At 32.8% G+C, this 15,453-nt stretch overlaps 1 protein-coding gene across 5 annotated transcripts in view; it reads left to right on the top strand.

Moving 5' to 3' along the window:
• The window catches only part of C2CD5 (C2 calcium dependent domain containing 5), a 107,969-nt gene that overhangs the window by 17,859 nt on the left and 74,657 nt on the right, over positions 1-15,453 (top strand). For all 5 annotated transcript variants that reach the window (XM_063076262.1, XM_063076258.1, XM_063076260.1 and 2 more), the window contains exons 6-10: positions 3,532-3,687; positions 4,829-5,027; positions 9,935-10,086; positions 13,295-13,486; positions 15,094-15,179. In XM_063076262.1, coding sequence (XP_062932332.1) covers positions 3,532-3,687; positions 4,829-5,027; positions 9,935-10,086; positions 13,295-13,486; positions 15,094-15,179 — 785 coding nt within the window. The remainder of the gene's footprint in view (positions 1-3,531; positions 3,688-4,828; positions 5,028-9,934; positions 10,087-13,294; positions 13,487-15,093; positions 15,180-15,453) is intronic.

The following is a 15,453-nucleotide window of genomic DNA, read 5'->3' on the forward strand; positions in this document are numbered from 1 at the left end:
TGGGTCCTGCATCATTCATACAGCCTTGCTCCAGGCTCAATAGCTGAGCTAGTGCTCCTCTGCTGAGCTCCCAGGACCTGTTGCTTCAGTGTATATCTGCTCTCAGATCTACAGCAGACAAGATAGGGGCTCTGACACCTCTGTGGAACTGCTGGCCTCAGTGAGCCTCACCTCACTTGCATAAGGCTCAACAGCTTATAAAGCGGCCGCCTACAGAGCTGCCAGGCTCTGTGACAGCTGTGTACACCTAATCCCAAACCAACAGCTGATTAGGTAGTACCTTTTTCTCCTTATGGAAAGCCTCTAGAAAGCCACGGGGTCCTGCACCATTGATACAGACTTGCTCCAAGCTCAGCAACAGGGCCAGTGACCCTCTATAGAACTACCAGGACCTGCTGCCAACAGTCTGCTTACTCAACAACAATGGATTACCCACCCCAGCAAGAAGCCCACCCCAACAAGAAACTGCCAAGAATCTCACTGCCTAGGCCATAATGCACCCACAGACAACTCTAAGATTGAATATAGTTGAAGTCCTCACAGGAAGGCCACACTACTGCACTCACCCAGATTCAAACTTAAAATGCCCAGCCCAACTGTAAATATAGACTATTTCTACAGGAAAGGGTCTCCCCCTTCAAAAACTACTCCTTGAATTAAAAGAAGTGTCCATGCCACTGGATGCTTAGATGTCAATGCAGAGATATGAGAAGTGTGGAAAAACAGGAAAGCTTGACTTCCCCAAAACAAGACTACACTTCTCCAATACCAGACCCCAAACAATAGGAAATCGATGAATTGCTGAGGGGGAATCCCAAAGGTCAGTACTAAGGAAACTCAAAATGATGGACAAAAAAATAGAAATCACAACAAAGTCCAAAAGAAATTCGAGGACATGTATGAAAAATTCAACAAAGAGATATAAACAATAAAAATCAAGCCAGAAATTCTGGAAATGGAGAATTCATTCAAAGAAATAAAAAATGCAACTGAGAGCATAAACAGCAGGCTAGAACAAGCTGAAGAAAGAATCTCAGAACTAGAAGACAGACTTTTTGAATTAACACAGTTGGACCAAAAAAAAAAGAAAAAAGAATTTTAAAAAAAATGAAGAAAACCTGCAAAATCTTTCTGATAACCTTAAGCGTACAAACATCCATATTATAGGTGTATAGGTAGGGGGAGAGAAATGAAAAGGCCTTGAAAGCCTATTTAATGAAATAATAGCTGACAACTTCCCCAGTATTGGGAGAGACATGGTCTTACTGATCCAAGTAGCTGAAATATCCCTGAACAAATGCAGCCCATAAAAGACCTCCATGAGACGCATTATAGACACACTATCAAAAGTCAAAGACAAAGAATTCTAAAAACAGCAAGAGAAAAGCATCAAATTACCTATAAGGGAATCCCCATTAGGCTATCAGCAAACTTCTCAACAGAAACCCTACAGGCCAGGAGAGAGTGGGATGACATATGAAGTGCTAAAAGAAAAAGACTGCTAACCAAGAATACTATGTCCAGCAAAGCTTTCCTTCAGAAATGGAGAAATAGTATCTTTCCCAGACAACCAGATACTATGGGAATTCACCACCACAAGATTGGCCTTTCAACAAATCCTCAAGGGGATCCTACATCTGGAATCAAAAGAGAGATATATGTCACCACAAATACACAAGAAAAAATAAAAATCACTAGTAGAGCAGATATGCAAATGAGAAAGAAAAACAAAATGTATTTTATCACTCCAAAAAAACACCCAACAGCAAAGATAAATAGTAAAAGGGAAAGGAAGAAAAGATATATAAAGCAACCATAGAGAAATGAGTAAAATGGCAGGAATAAGGCAGTACCTTTCAATAACACCCTTGACTGTAAATGGACCAAATTCCCCACTTAAAAGATATAGACTAGCTAAATGGGTTATAAAACTAGACCAAACGATATGCTGCCTGCAAGAAACTCACTTCACCAATAGAGACATGCGTAGACCAATAGTGAAGGGATGGAAAAAGACATCCCACACAAATGGAAACCAAAAATGAGCAGGAGTTGTCATATTTATATCAGATAAAATAGGTTTCAAACCAAGAACTATAAAAAGAGACAAAGACACTATATAATGATAAAAGGATCAATGTAGCAAGAAGATATAACAATCATAAATATTTATATACCCAACATTGGAGCACCCAGATATATAAAGCAGCTATTATTGGATCTAAGGGTAGAGACAGACCCCAACACAGTAATAGTTGGGGACTTTAACATACCACTGTCAGGATTGGACAGATCATCTAGACAAAGAATCAACAGAGAAATACTGGATTTAAACAGCACCTTAGACCAAATGGACTTGACAGGTGTATACAGAACATTTCATCCAACAATGACAGAATATACATTCTTCTCATCAGCACATGAGTCAATCTCCAGGATAGACTACTTTTTAGGCCACAAATTAAGTCTCAACAAATTTAAAAAGACTGAAATCATGTCAAGTATGTTTTCAGACCACAGTGGAAGGAAGGAAGGAGGGAAGGAAGGCTGGCTTGCCAGCCACCTACACTAAAATGTCGAACTTTCAGAAGGAGAGAACAGACCAATAGTTACTAGAGGTGGGAAAGGGGGAGGGGAGGGGGTGTTAAGGAGTAATTGGATAAGGGACACAAAATTACAATTGTAATGGCGAACATGCCAATAATATTGATTCAGTCATCACACATTGTACACTAATACTGATAGTCAACTTTGTACCGCATAAATATGTATAATCAAGTATGTTTCAGTTAAAAAAAAATAAAAAGAAAACCCCTAAGTAGTTGAGTTAGCTTCAATATACCACTGTGTATGTTAAGAGACTAGTTCAGTGTAGATGTTCTTATGTTCTCCCCTTTTTGAAAATGACCAGATGTTGTTTAAATCGAATGACATTTGGATTTAAATGAATCTTAAATGACTACAAATTAAATGAGTCTGTTAAGTTTTTCAGTGACTACTGAAACAATGCCCATATGTCCATGGATTACTGGAAGCTATAGGGCTGTATGACTCCTCTGGTTATGTCAGAAAGATAATGGTTTGATTTTTGAGGCTGCAGTATGTGGTGTACAGAACTTTTGTAAAGGCTTTTGAATATTAAATATTTTTTATTCATTATCTGCTGTCTACCTATTCCTATAATAGTAATTAGCTAGCTGACTTTATTTTTGATTTTTTACACTTTGTATTGAATTCTATTTAAGGTAGTCTATTTATAGCTGTTTTCCCAATTATAAAAATATAATTTATATTTATTATGCTTTCATAAGAAAAGGTGAGAGGCCTCATGAAAGAAAATGAGATGATCTTAGAAGACTGTTTAGTTAGAAGTAGTAGTATTATAATTACATTGAGATTATTACAGTAAAAGATGTTCTTGTATTATACGAGTGTATCCATAAGGTAAGAACTTAAAATATGTACATTTTTTAAAAAATTGAATTTTACTCTCTGATAAACCGAAGCATAATCGACAATTTATTTTAACAGCAACATCTATTCCAAAGTGCTATAGAGCTGTGATAATTCATGGATTTGTTGAAGAACTTGTAGTCAATGAAGACCCAGAATATCAGTGGATTGATCGAATTCGCACACCCAGGGCATCAAATGAGGCCAGACAAAGACTAATTTCTCTAATGTCAGGTATTTAAAAAAAAAAAAAAAAAAAAAGCAATTTTACGACTGATTAACTTAATACTCTTAAATTTTTCACTTCCCTTTGACATTCTACTTGAAATTTTATACTGAAGGCTATGAATTTTAAGTGACTGATGCCTGACCCATTCATTGTCCTCTTTTAACACATGGGAGTCTGAATCAGAAGCTTGTAGTTTCTTCCAGCTAGGTAGTAAAAGGAAATTGTGTTCATGAGGTGGTATAGTAGAAAGAGTCCCGGGCAAGGAGTTTCAGGAAGGAGCCCTGAGCAGGAAGCTGTATTCTAGTTTTCCTCCCCCTAGCATTTATTTGTAGTCTGAGCTCAAGCATTTACCTACCTTTCTCTCTAATACTTGCTGTTCAAATGCTGTCTCTTCACAGTCCTTCTCTGAGATGTTATTGTAGCTCCCTGTACCCTTCCTTTCACTTTCTCTGCCGCTCGTACCTGTTTCCTCTCTTTATTTTTCTTTGGAGAACTCATTTACCACCTAAAATTTATATTTATATATGTATGTGCGTGAATATATGTATATGCATATATATTGTACTAACAAATATAAATATATATTTAATAAATATTATATTTGTATTTATTCTATATGGTTGTTCAGTATTATATATAATATATAAAATATATACTACATATGATAATTATAGTATATTATAGTGAGATTATTTTCTATTTCTGTATGTTATATTTATACTTACATATACATACTCTTTATATATGTAATATTTATATTTGTTTACTTATTTTTTTTTATCTGTTTAGCCCACCAGTATGTAAACTCTATATTTGGAGCTTTATCTTTCTGGTTCACCCCTGTATCTCTAGCACTTAGAAGAAAGGAAGAATGCCTGCACATTTGGTATAGAACTAAAAACTGTTTGGTAAATGAATGCATGAATGAGTGAACATTACTTGCCACGTCTGTAAAATACATCTAATAATATCTTACTTCCCTGAAAAGTAGGAGGGTAGAACAGATAATCTCTTAGATTCCTTTCAAGGTCTAAAAATCTATGATTTTTTTTTTTTGACTTGTTTTCTATCACTACTATATCCAGCTGCATAGTATTATAATGGAGAGATATGAAGCAAGAATGAGTTTTCTTCCTTTTTTTGTAGGTGAACTGCAGAGGAAGATTGGCTTGAAAGTACTCGAAATGAGAGGAAATGCAGTTGTTGGGTACTTACAGTGTTTTGATCTGGAGGGCGAGTCTGGGTTAGTGGTACGAGCCATAGGAACAGCGTGTACTCTGGATAAATTAAGTAGCCCAGCAGCATTCCTTCCTGCATGTAATTCCCCATCCAAAGAAATGAAGGAGTAAGTATGAATTCATGAAATTTTTATGGAGATTTTTATCTTTTACTTACACATTTTCATTTGATACGAAACATTTTAGTAGGGTTATTCAACATACATTTTTTCCTACTATGATTCTTCTTATCAGAGGTGACTGCCAAAATCTAAAACTTAAAAGTATTTAGATATTTCTAATATTTTATTTATACCATCTTAATATGACAAATAATGTAAAAATGAGACTTATTCCAGATATTTAGATACTATATTTCTAAAGAAGAAAATGAATATTTGTACAGTGGGTGGAATTTTACTTGTTTGCTTGAGGAATGCTTAAAACCTACCTGACAATCCAATTATGCTTATTATTGGCAACACAGTGTATAAAGCAGGAAAGACTGACTTGTAAAGGAGTCTCAAACGCTTAAGTGTCTATGGAAGCCAGGCAGTTTATATAAATAATTGGGTGTAATTAAATAGGGAATACTGGGGTCCATGTAAAGTTGAGGTTGGCAGACTTTTTCTATAAAAGGCCAGACAGTAAATATTTCAGGCACTGGCCATATAGTCTCTGTCTTTATTTATTTAAAAAAACAAACAAAAAAAAAGGTTTTGCTGATCCCTGATCTAAAGGAATTTAGACTCAGACATTTTTTAAAAACTGTGTGTGATTCAGCAAAACACCTCTGTTGGCTGGATTTGGCCTATGTGTCATTGATTTGTGTCAAAGGTAGATATTCTCAACATGTTGGTGATGGTACTGTCAACACAGAATGTTTGGAACAAGGTTTTTCTGTCATGATGATTGGGAAAGGGGTGGTAGGTCCTGTTGGGGACTACAAATGTTGACTGTCATAGGCAGCAATGGACAACATTTCACAACGAAGACTTGTTCTATCTTAAATGCCAATAGTACTTCCATTGAGGACCACTGATCTAGTAAATGAGCACATGATACAGGTAAATAACTTAGTTTTTGCTCATGCTACTACTTAACTGCCATTGTAGCATGAAAGCAGCCATAGACAGTGTGCAAACAAAAGTGTGGCTATATTCCAATAAAATTTACTTATTTACAGAACAGATGGCAGAATGGATTTGGCTTGCAGTCTGTAGTTTGCTGACCCCTGTTCTAGATCATCAGGAATTCAGAATTCTGTAGTCAAAAAACCTAAAATGTTTCCCAGTTTAGCAAGCACAATCTTTAAAAAAAAATTTTTTTTAAATAATCCCTTTTAGAATGAGATTTTCCTCTTTATATAAGCTTATTCTTTTTGTTTAGCTATTTCCTTCCTGCTGGCCTTTGGTCATTTGGGTTAAATTTTATTCACAAGAGAGAGCATAGTATTGCATATGGCCTAGTTTTATTTAGAAACACACCGACAAATGAAATAATTGTTTTAAATACATTGAAGAATAAATTTGCTTTATTCAGGTATTCCATTTAAAATATCTCCTAGAAATATATGAACTGCTAGCTGCTACAGGTAGTGACAGATTGTAGCTATAACTTTTTGAGGGATTCAGATCTTTTTTTTTCCTTTCTCTGTAGCATACTTAAGTAAAATGCAAATTTCAGTAAGTTATTTAGTGGAAAGCAAGCAAGCTATATTACCTGTTAGTGTCTTAGAATGAGATATGGATAGCAGGGGTATATGTTTTGTATGCATTCAGGAAGAGTTCCATGGAAACCTTCTGGGATTGTGTAAATTTTTTCCTTTTCTGATTTTGTTGTAGCCACTTGCCTTAAATTTTCAAACATTCACACCATGAAGAATTGAAGTTATATCATTAGGATTTTCTGAAAGGCATCTTGCTACCTAAGTCATATTATTTAAAAACAAAAACAAAAACAAAAACCTTTAGTGCTCAGACTGCTTTATTTCAGCTAGCTTCATGATATTTTCGGTAATGAATCAATTGGGGTGTTATTTCAAAACCTGTTTTATGATTCAACTGATTGTAACTGTTCTGTTATTTGATTATCACATAAATTTGATAAAAGGTAGTTTAGATTATATTCATGTCTAAATGAATTTGATATTAGAATACCACAAGGGTGTTACTGTGAGGCAACCTTTCATGCAAGGAGACTGATAGAATTAGAACTTCAGGAATACATTATGGCGATGCTCCAGTGTATTTGAATTTTAATTTGATGTCATAATTTGGGCATTTTACATTGTTCATTTAATTTTATTCCTTTTATTTTACCTAAATTAATGATATGTTCTTCTTCATAAGTTTATATTTTCCTTTTAGATGTTAAGTGTAATACACAATATAAAATCCCTTTGGCGTTTACTAGCTGAATTCTCTTGGTGATAGCAAGTGCTTCTAAATATGACTTATCACTTCTCTACTTAAAAAAAAAAGTGCTTGCTAAGACTTTAGCTGTAATTTCTCCTGTGTACAGCAGTGATTCTTAGACTTCTTAAGAATTTTAGGTCTCCGACTTCTTAGACTTTCTTACTTCAGAGAAATAGAAAACAAAAACAAAACCTCACACAGTTTGTATAAAAATAGATCACAATGAGATGTTTGATTTTTATCAGTTATAGCAAATGCAATTTTAATTTTTATTAGCAACAAAAGCAAAAACACTTGTCCTATTGTAAAATCAGTAATATTTCCATAAAGTAGTCTGTAGACCCTAGGAAAAACCATTAGGTCCAATTAGCGATAGCTCACGTTCGAACCTTGACATATCGTGATTGGTGGGAATAATAGTACAGCAGTGGAAAAGAAAAAAAAGGTCAGGAAAAGTTGGAGTCTTGGCCTGCCTTTAATTTGAATTCTAAAAAAATAGGGATATGTTAGTTTTTCAGAGCATTCTCACATTATGATTCTTTTCCCCCAGTGTGCATAAGCAAAGGCATTGTACAGTGAAATAATTGTTAATATGAAGTCCAGGATTCTTATTTATGTAATATACCTTTTACTGCATTCAATGTAACTCTTTTAGCCAAATTTTTCTTCTTGGAAATTTTAAATGTTATATATGATATACATTTGTGTGTCTAAGTATATCTATGCACATACACAGTTGTGATTATTGCAGGATGAGTTGATGTCTCAAAAAATTTCTATTCAGAATGGTAGTTTGTATAGTATATTCTGTATGAGAACTAGATAAAATCATTCACATTGCTTTAATAATGTGTTTTTAAAAGCAGTGTTCCCTTTATTTTGTTTCCATTGTAACATAGTTTTAGGCAATATATTTGGTGTATTGAAATACTTCAATTGAGTATATCTGCTTATATCCATTCAGTTCACTCATTTCTCTTTATGCTGTCATTTTTTTATATTCTTAAGTACCCCTATCTTGAGATTTTAGACAGAAACAGTAGTTAGTTCAATTTTCCTTACAGAAAAATATAATTAATTATATTAGTAATTACTTCATATTCAGTTTCAAAGGTAATATGAGAACTCCGTATTTGACTTTTCATTTTTATGGGTGTCCCCACCCTGTAAATACTGCACAGTAAATTTATTGTGATCAGAATAACAACAAATAGTGTTAAAGCAACTTAAAATCCAAATCTTAGTCTTTTTCATATTTAAGTCCATGACTATTCTGCTTGCTATTTTTCTTACTCACGGTCTTAATTTATTAACCTGATCCTTTAAAACTGTAACTGTATCCTAACAAATTAATATTTAGCTATTCTTTTTTAATTTAACTTATTTTTTGCATGCTAGGGATTAAAAAAATAAGTTCCTTCCCCTAACTAAAGCTCCTTTGAAATTATTTTAACATTGCAATCTGTTGTATGTATTGTTTTCTTTTCTTCCACTTTGACCACAAATTCCCTCAGGTCTCCGCTGGTCCATCCTCCAAGCCATGGATGCCGCTCGACTCACAACAGCCCAATTCATACTGCTACTGGCTCACGACTTACTCAGAACTTCTCTGTGTCTGTTCCCACTCTCATCTATACTGGTACGAGACTGCTCAGACTCCAGAGCTGGGGAGAGGCAGGCCACGGGCAGAGTGGCTGCAGAGGCAGGCAGGCAGGTAGCGTAGGCAGGTACCATACATCTTTGCTTCCTCCTTTTCCTACTCGAAGTCTAGCTGCAGTGAAGAACTTCTGTATGTAGCCACCACAGAGGCTCTAACTATATGGAAGTGAAAGTGTTCCTTCAGCTTCCAAAGTCTCTTCCACAGATCCTCTAAGAACCCTCTCTTGTATATGTGTACTGTAAATTTTGAGGAGAATCCTCCAGTATGTATTTTTGCAATTATTTCTGCATTTGTTTAGAAATAAAATTGATGATTAAATTCTAAACAAAATAGCTGCCAAAGATTCTGATTTGCTTATTTTCTTTATGTACAAAACCTGTTACAGTAGGGTCTGTTTAACTCTGTGGAAGAGAGCTATTGGAAAACAGGTAAGCAACTATTCTACATTAAGTGAAATGTTTTTGTGTAGCTATATTTATTTTCCTCTCTCCTGTGTTTTTAGCTGTGGCACTCTTGATGCTATAGGATAAGGAAACATTTTTTTTCTTTTGAAGATATCTCTGTGTGCAAATATAAAAGCAATTATGAATATTTACACACACCATTTGTAGTCATCACTTTTTCTTTTGTTAAGTTAAAGCATTGTTTTTTGAAAACATTTTGTCATATATTTATTCTTTTTATTTCTCCTTTTAATATTTTTTACTTCCTTAGTCTGTCATTTCATGCTTTTTTGCTTTTTCTCTTGGCATTGACTGTTTCAGTGCAGATGATATTTATCTGGAGAATGATGAATGGTTAAACAGGAATTGGTTGTCTTTGGCCTCACTCCCAGCTCCACACTTAAGAAATGACTGCTGGCCCTGCCCCAATACTTTCCTGGTGTTTGGATCATGCTGCCAACTGTCAAGCCCTTTGGCACATGATTACTTAATATTTCTCCACCTTCTTCTGGCAGGATTCCCTTCAATGAAGATCCCAATCCCAATACTCACTCATCAGGACCCTCAACCCCTCTGAAAAACCAAACTTATTCCTTTTCACCTTCCAAGTCCTACAGTCGACAGTCCTCTTCTTCTGACACAGATTTGAGTTTGACACCCAAAACTGGTAAGGCACTTCCACCCACCTTTTGATTTTTTCTTTTTTTAAAATTTGTTTCTGTTCCTTACTAGCTTTTCATACAAATCTTTCCTCCTGTTTTTGGCATTTAAGTTGAAAGAATATGTGAATACTGATCATTTTCAGTAACTGTAATTAAAATATGAAAATTTTGGTTAGTTCTGAATTTATCTTGTTTGGAGATCAATGTTTCGTTGATTTGATCATAGTGTAGATATCAAGTTCAAGATTTATTTTTGCGGGTAGGCATTTTTCATTTCATGCTCAAATTTATAGGAATGACATCTTAATGCATTTGAAAAGAAAGTTAGACTAATAGCTTGTAGTCAAATTCCTCATGCAGTATAAACATTTCTGAATTGTTTCTGCCTATTTCTGAATTTAATTCTAAGATTTTATTATGAAAAAAAATCTTAAGAACAACTGAAATGGTTATGTTAGAGTACATGTATTTGTTTCTTAACTTGTTATTTAAAAATGTTTGATTTTGTTAGGCCTTACTCTCTAAGTTAGAAAATAACATTTTTGCTTTACTTATTCTTGAATATTTCTCAGTTTGTTAAGTTTATAATTTTTTCCCCTCACCTATTTGTATTTTGATGAATAAATCTCTGTGAGTTTTTATGAATATGTTGTATGATAAAAAGTTGATTAAAAAATCAAATTAGTTTCTTACTCCTTACGAGAGAATTAACTTAGATCATTGAATTATTATTCTTAAGAAAATTTAAATAAAAAATTTAAAAAGTGAATGGATTGCAATTTTTATAAATAGTATTTTTGTTTGGCTATTTTCCCATCAGATTGATTAAATTGCTTTGTTTTTAACTTATCATCTTTAATTACCTTATTTTTGTTCTAGAAAAGATATTTATAACATGATCCCATCTTTTATGAAAACAGTGAAAGAAATCTAATTCCAAACCAGTGCTACTTCATTTAGAAAGGGCATTTTTTAAAAGCATGTATATTTAATTTCTATTTTTATAAATGTAGTTACAAGATATAAAGAAGATAATTATGAACATCTATTTCTTTGAAGATAATAGCTCTATTTTTACATACACATAATTGTGAATAACATACAAAAATAATGTAGTATTTGATAGTAATGGATGCTTTGGAATGTGCCATATTAACCATATTTATGCCATAAAAATTGAGCCATTTCAATTGTAATGAAAAAAAAATTTTTTTAAATGAAGAATAAGAGTCTCTGGCCTTAAAATTCAGGACAATCCAAACAAGAATGACTTAAGACAGTATTTGAAGAATAAATTTTATTAGGAAAATTTTTGAGTTGGTTAGAGGATAGTGTCATAACACCAAAGTCAAGGGTTTGGATGCCAAAAAGAAAAATTTTTTTGTTTGTTTTTTGAGGCTTTGGTCTACTGTGTATTCCAGGCCACTTTTCAATTCTCCTTATTATTTTCCTTCAGCACACCACAGATAAAGTTTTGAAAGTATTTCCCTGGTCTTTCTTTTTCTTTAATTCATCAAAAAGGCCAAGCCTAAAGAAGATTGTCAAGTAATAAATTAACTGAACCAGACTTTTTTCCCTTAGCTTGCTAGTAGGCAATCAATTGTATTATCTATGAAAACTTCTTTGTATTTTATCTTCTATTTCCAAATTTTTAGTTTTTAAGAATTTATTTACAAAGGAGGTAATCTTATGTATTTTTATGTTTGTAAGCTGCCTGTAAATAAATTATTTTGTTTTGCCTGTAATTATTCATTACCTCAATAGCTTATTTTTAGATTATTAGCGATTTTTAGCCCCTTGGCCTTATCATGAGTCCCTAATTATCCTCGAATAGTCCTGATGAACGTTCCTATTTCTTATGGAGACTTAAAATGGCAAATTATTATTGTTCTAAAATTTCTAAAACTGTAACTTAGTATGTATTTTATGATTATCTGCCTTCTAATTTACCTGTATGCAAAACTAGTGTCTTGAGAAATACTGGGAAGAGATAAGCTGATTATAATGTGAACTATGAAGCCAAAAATAGAATAAAATTAATAAAGCTTAGACTAAGAAAGTTGTTTTCTTGTAGTTAAAGCTGTTGTGTGTTTTTCTGGTAGGTCTTTTCTTTTAAAAAATTTTATATTTGTTTCTGTAGATTGAAATTTTTGACATTTTACAAAGCTTTATTTTTATGTTTTTTCCCAAGTACTCAACTAATAGGATTGGAATTTTAGATTGCTAGTGTTAGAATATTGATTTGACTTCTTTTTTTTTTGTCGTTTAATTTTTTTTGCTGGCCAATATGGGGATCTGAACCCTTGATCTTGGTGTTATCAACACCAGGCTCTCCCAAGTGAGCCACTGGTCAACCCCTGATTTTACTTTTGATTTAAGCTAATTGTTACTTTTTTAGTCAGGCTTTTAACCATATATAGTTTTTGTGATCCAGAGAATATTTAACCCTAGGGTTCTCAAATCTCTGTAAATGCAAACAGTAGTATGATTAGATCTAAGTATTAAAAATTTTAGAGCAGATGGAAAATTATTAATATACATCACAAAGGATAGAAAGAAGTTAGTATTTATTTAAAATTATTAATGACAACAGTATACATTATGTAGTATTGATTGTTTTTTATGGGTACTCAATTAAAATATCCATAAATGCTGTCTAATAACTTTTCAGGTACTGTACTTTACCACTTCCTTTTTTATTTTTTTGGTGGCTGACAAATACGGGGACCAGACCCTTGACCTTGGTGTTACAAGGTGATGCTGTAATCAGCTGAGCTAACCAGCCAGCACCTGTACTTTTCTACTTTAAATTAGTGTTTATATTTTTTTGGCAGCAAATTTTTGGCTTTAAATGTTTGAAAATGTGGTACGTTTTAACCTTACAAATTCTAAGCAAAAAAAAGGGCAGGTAATTTAACTATTTTGAAGAAGTCAGTTAATTATTAGAATGGCATAAAATCCTAAGGTAGTGATTTCAAAAATTTTAATGAATGTAAAGTTTTTGAAGGTTTTGTTAACCTTTTAGACTATGCCTATTTACATTATGTTGGATAGACAGTCTCGCTAGTGACTTTTTATATTCTTAGTGTAATTTGTCTATACATTTAAAGTTCATTTTTACTGTTATGTTTTGCTTCATCATTGCTTTCCTTATCCTGCATTTTCTGATCATCTTCTGAATCTGCATCTTTTCTCTGCTACTTTCCTCCACAGCATCTTACCCACAGGGACCTAGGATTTACCTGTGTCCCAGCTCCCCCTCTCTCTCTTGTGGTTCCCTTCATCTTAAAAAGTCCTGTCTCCTCCTCTCGGAATCTAGCCTTACCCCTCATCATTCTAGCCTTGTCAGCCCAGTTCTGAGGAAAAGTGTTTCTTTCAGTGAAGAGCTGTTCCTGGCTGCTTCTGGTAGGATCAAATTATGTCAGCTTTTGAATCCCTTTATTTTATACCATCTTTGAAAAAAAAATTATATTCTATAAAGAATTATTGGATATTTTATACAGGATGTACTTCTATTACTTTTCTTACTGGTAAACAGAGTTAAATGATCAGAATTGTCATAAGGATGTAACTGAGTATTACTTGATGGATAAGTATGAATATTCTGCTAAATTATATATATTAAAAAATTATATGTCTGTGGACATAGATCTGGATATTTCTAATAATTACTAGGTTCATATTACCAGGGTTTCTGTTTTAGATGCTTTACTTTCCCTTCATACCAACTCCATTTACATGGGAACTGTACCATCATCATTTTGCTAAACCATGTGGTTACGTTAATAAATTTTCTATTTGAATCAGTTTAAATCTCATTTCGGTGATATTATTTCATTATCTATTTTTTTCTGTCCATTGCATTAATTATCAAATTATTCTTCTATATTTTGTGATATTTCACTTATCACTACAAATTTACATTTTATTTTATGGCTTTTAGTATGCCTTATATAAAGATCTTAATTTCATTTCTGTGTTTAGTATTGTATAGTCTCTAAAAATAATGTTCAGGTTGCTATAAAAAAAACTAAATTTCTTTTTTGTTTTAAAGAACAAAATGGGAGTATACACATGCTAACCTTTGTTTCCTTATCCAAGAACAGCTAAAAATGTAAAAGTAAATTAGTTCCATTTTAAGTCATTGTAGTAAGTATGACTGTATGCATCTTCAATTTTGAAAGGGTGGGATAAACTCTAGTCTTTAGAGCCCTGGCTTCTCACCTGTCCCCTGCTTTCTATAATTCTTTGACCATACTTGATATATTGGTATTATCAAAACAATAAAATGAGGAAGGGAAAGAAATTTAATTTTAAGCCTTAAAAAATACATCTAGGAGTCTGGGAAATATAATTCTTTCATCCATAACTGTGTACATCTGTGATGTGTCTATTACATGTATGTGATTTTTAGGTTTTTGTTTTTTTTAATTTATGTTGATTTTTGTGAATGAGCATTGATGACTATGAAATTAATCCTGTTTTGTCATATGTTTAGAAATGGGAAGTTATTAGAAAATAGATTTGACTATTTTTCAAAATCGCCTAAATTTCATGTTCTTAGAGAATTTTGGAATATTTTAAGTAAGCACAATTAGTGCTTTTCTTCTCTACTTTTAATCTGACATTTAATATTTCTCTTATTTTAGTATTCTTAAATTGTTAGCATAGTAAGCAATTGTTATTTTTTGTTAGAAGACTCAACTTTTAAAAATGGAATATTATGCAAAGATTTATCACCTTAACATAATTTTTCTTATAATATTTAGAACAAATGAAATCTAAAACTAGCTGTGTCAGTAGGACTTTGACATCTTGCTTCTAAAGAAAACTTTTGGATAAAACAGAGTAAAATATATGCATTAGTTGTCATCCCAGATACTTTAAATGTTTGGGTCATTTTATCATATTTTGAATCATGATATTTATAAAGAAGAATGCAATTAAACTTTGTTTCTATAGTTGCTTTTTTTCTTTCTCTTTTTGGTTACGTATTTGCTGATGTTCTGTAGGAATGGGAAGTGGTAGTGCTGGAAAAGAAGGGGGGCCATTTAAAGCTCTTTTAAGACAGCAGACACAGTCAGCGTTGGAACAGAGGGTAAGATTCACTGGATATTCTTTATTCTTATGTTAATACGACTTTTTTTTATCTTATGTTCCCATGTAATTATGTACTTTCATAAACTGTTTTTTGGTCATACTGTACATTTATAATGCAGTTTTGAAGTCTAAAATGTCTTTAAAATATCAAAGTAATTTGTGAATAATTTTGATTTGGAATAATTCTATAGCTATTTTTGTTTTGTCCTCCAGTCTTTTATTAGAGTATTCTTTTTGGAACTGTCCACTGAATGCTGAAGTCGTTTCTAATT

This window comes from Cynocephalus volans, chromosome 12 (genome assembly GCF_027409185.1).
Source record: "Cynocephalus volans isolate mCynVol1 chromosome 12, mCynVol1.pri, whole genome shotgun sequence".
Lineage (NCBI taxonomy): Eukaryota > Metazoa > Chordata > Mammalia > Dermoptera > Cynocephalidae > Cynocephalus > Cynocephalus volans.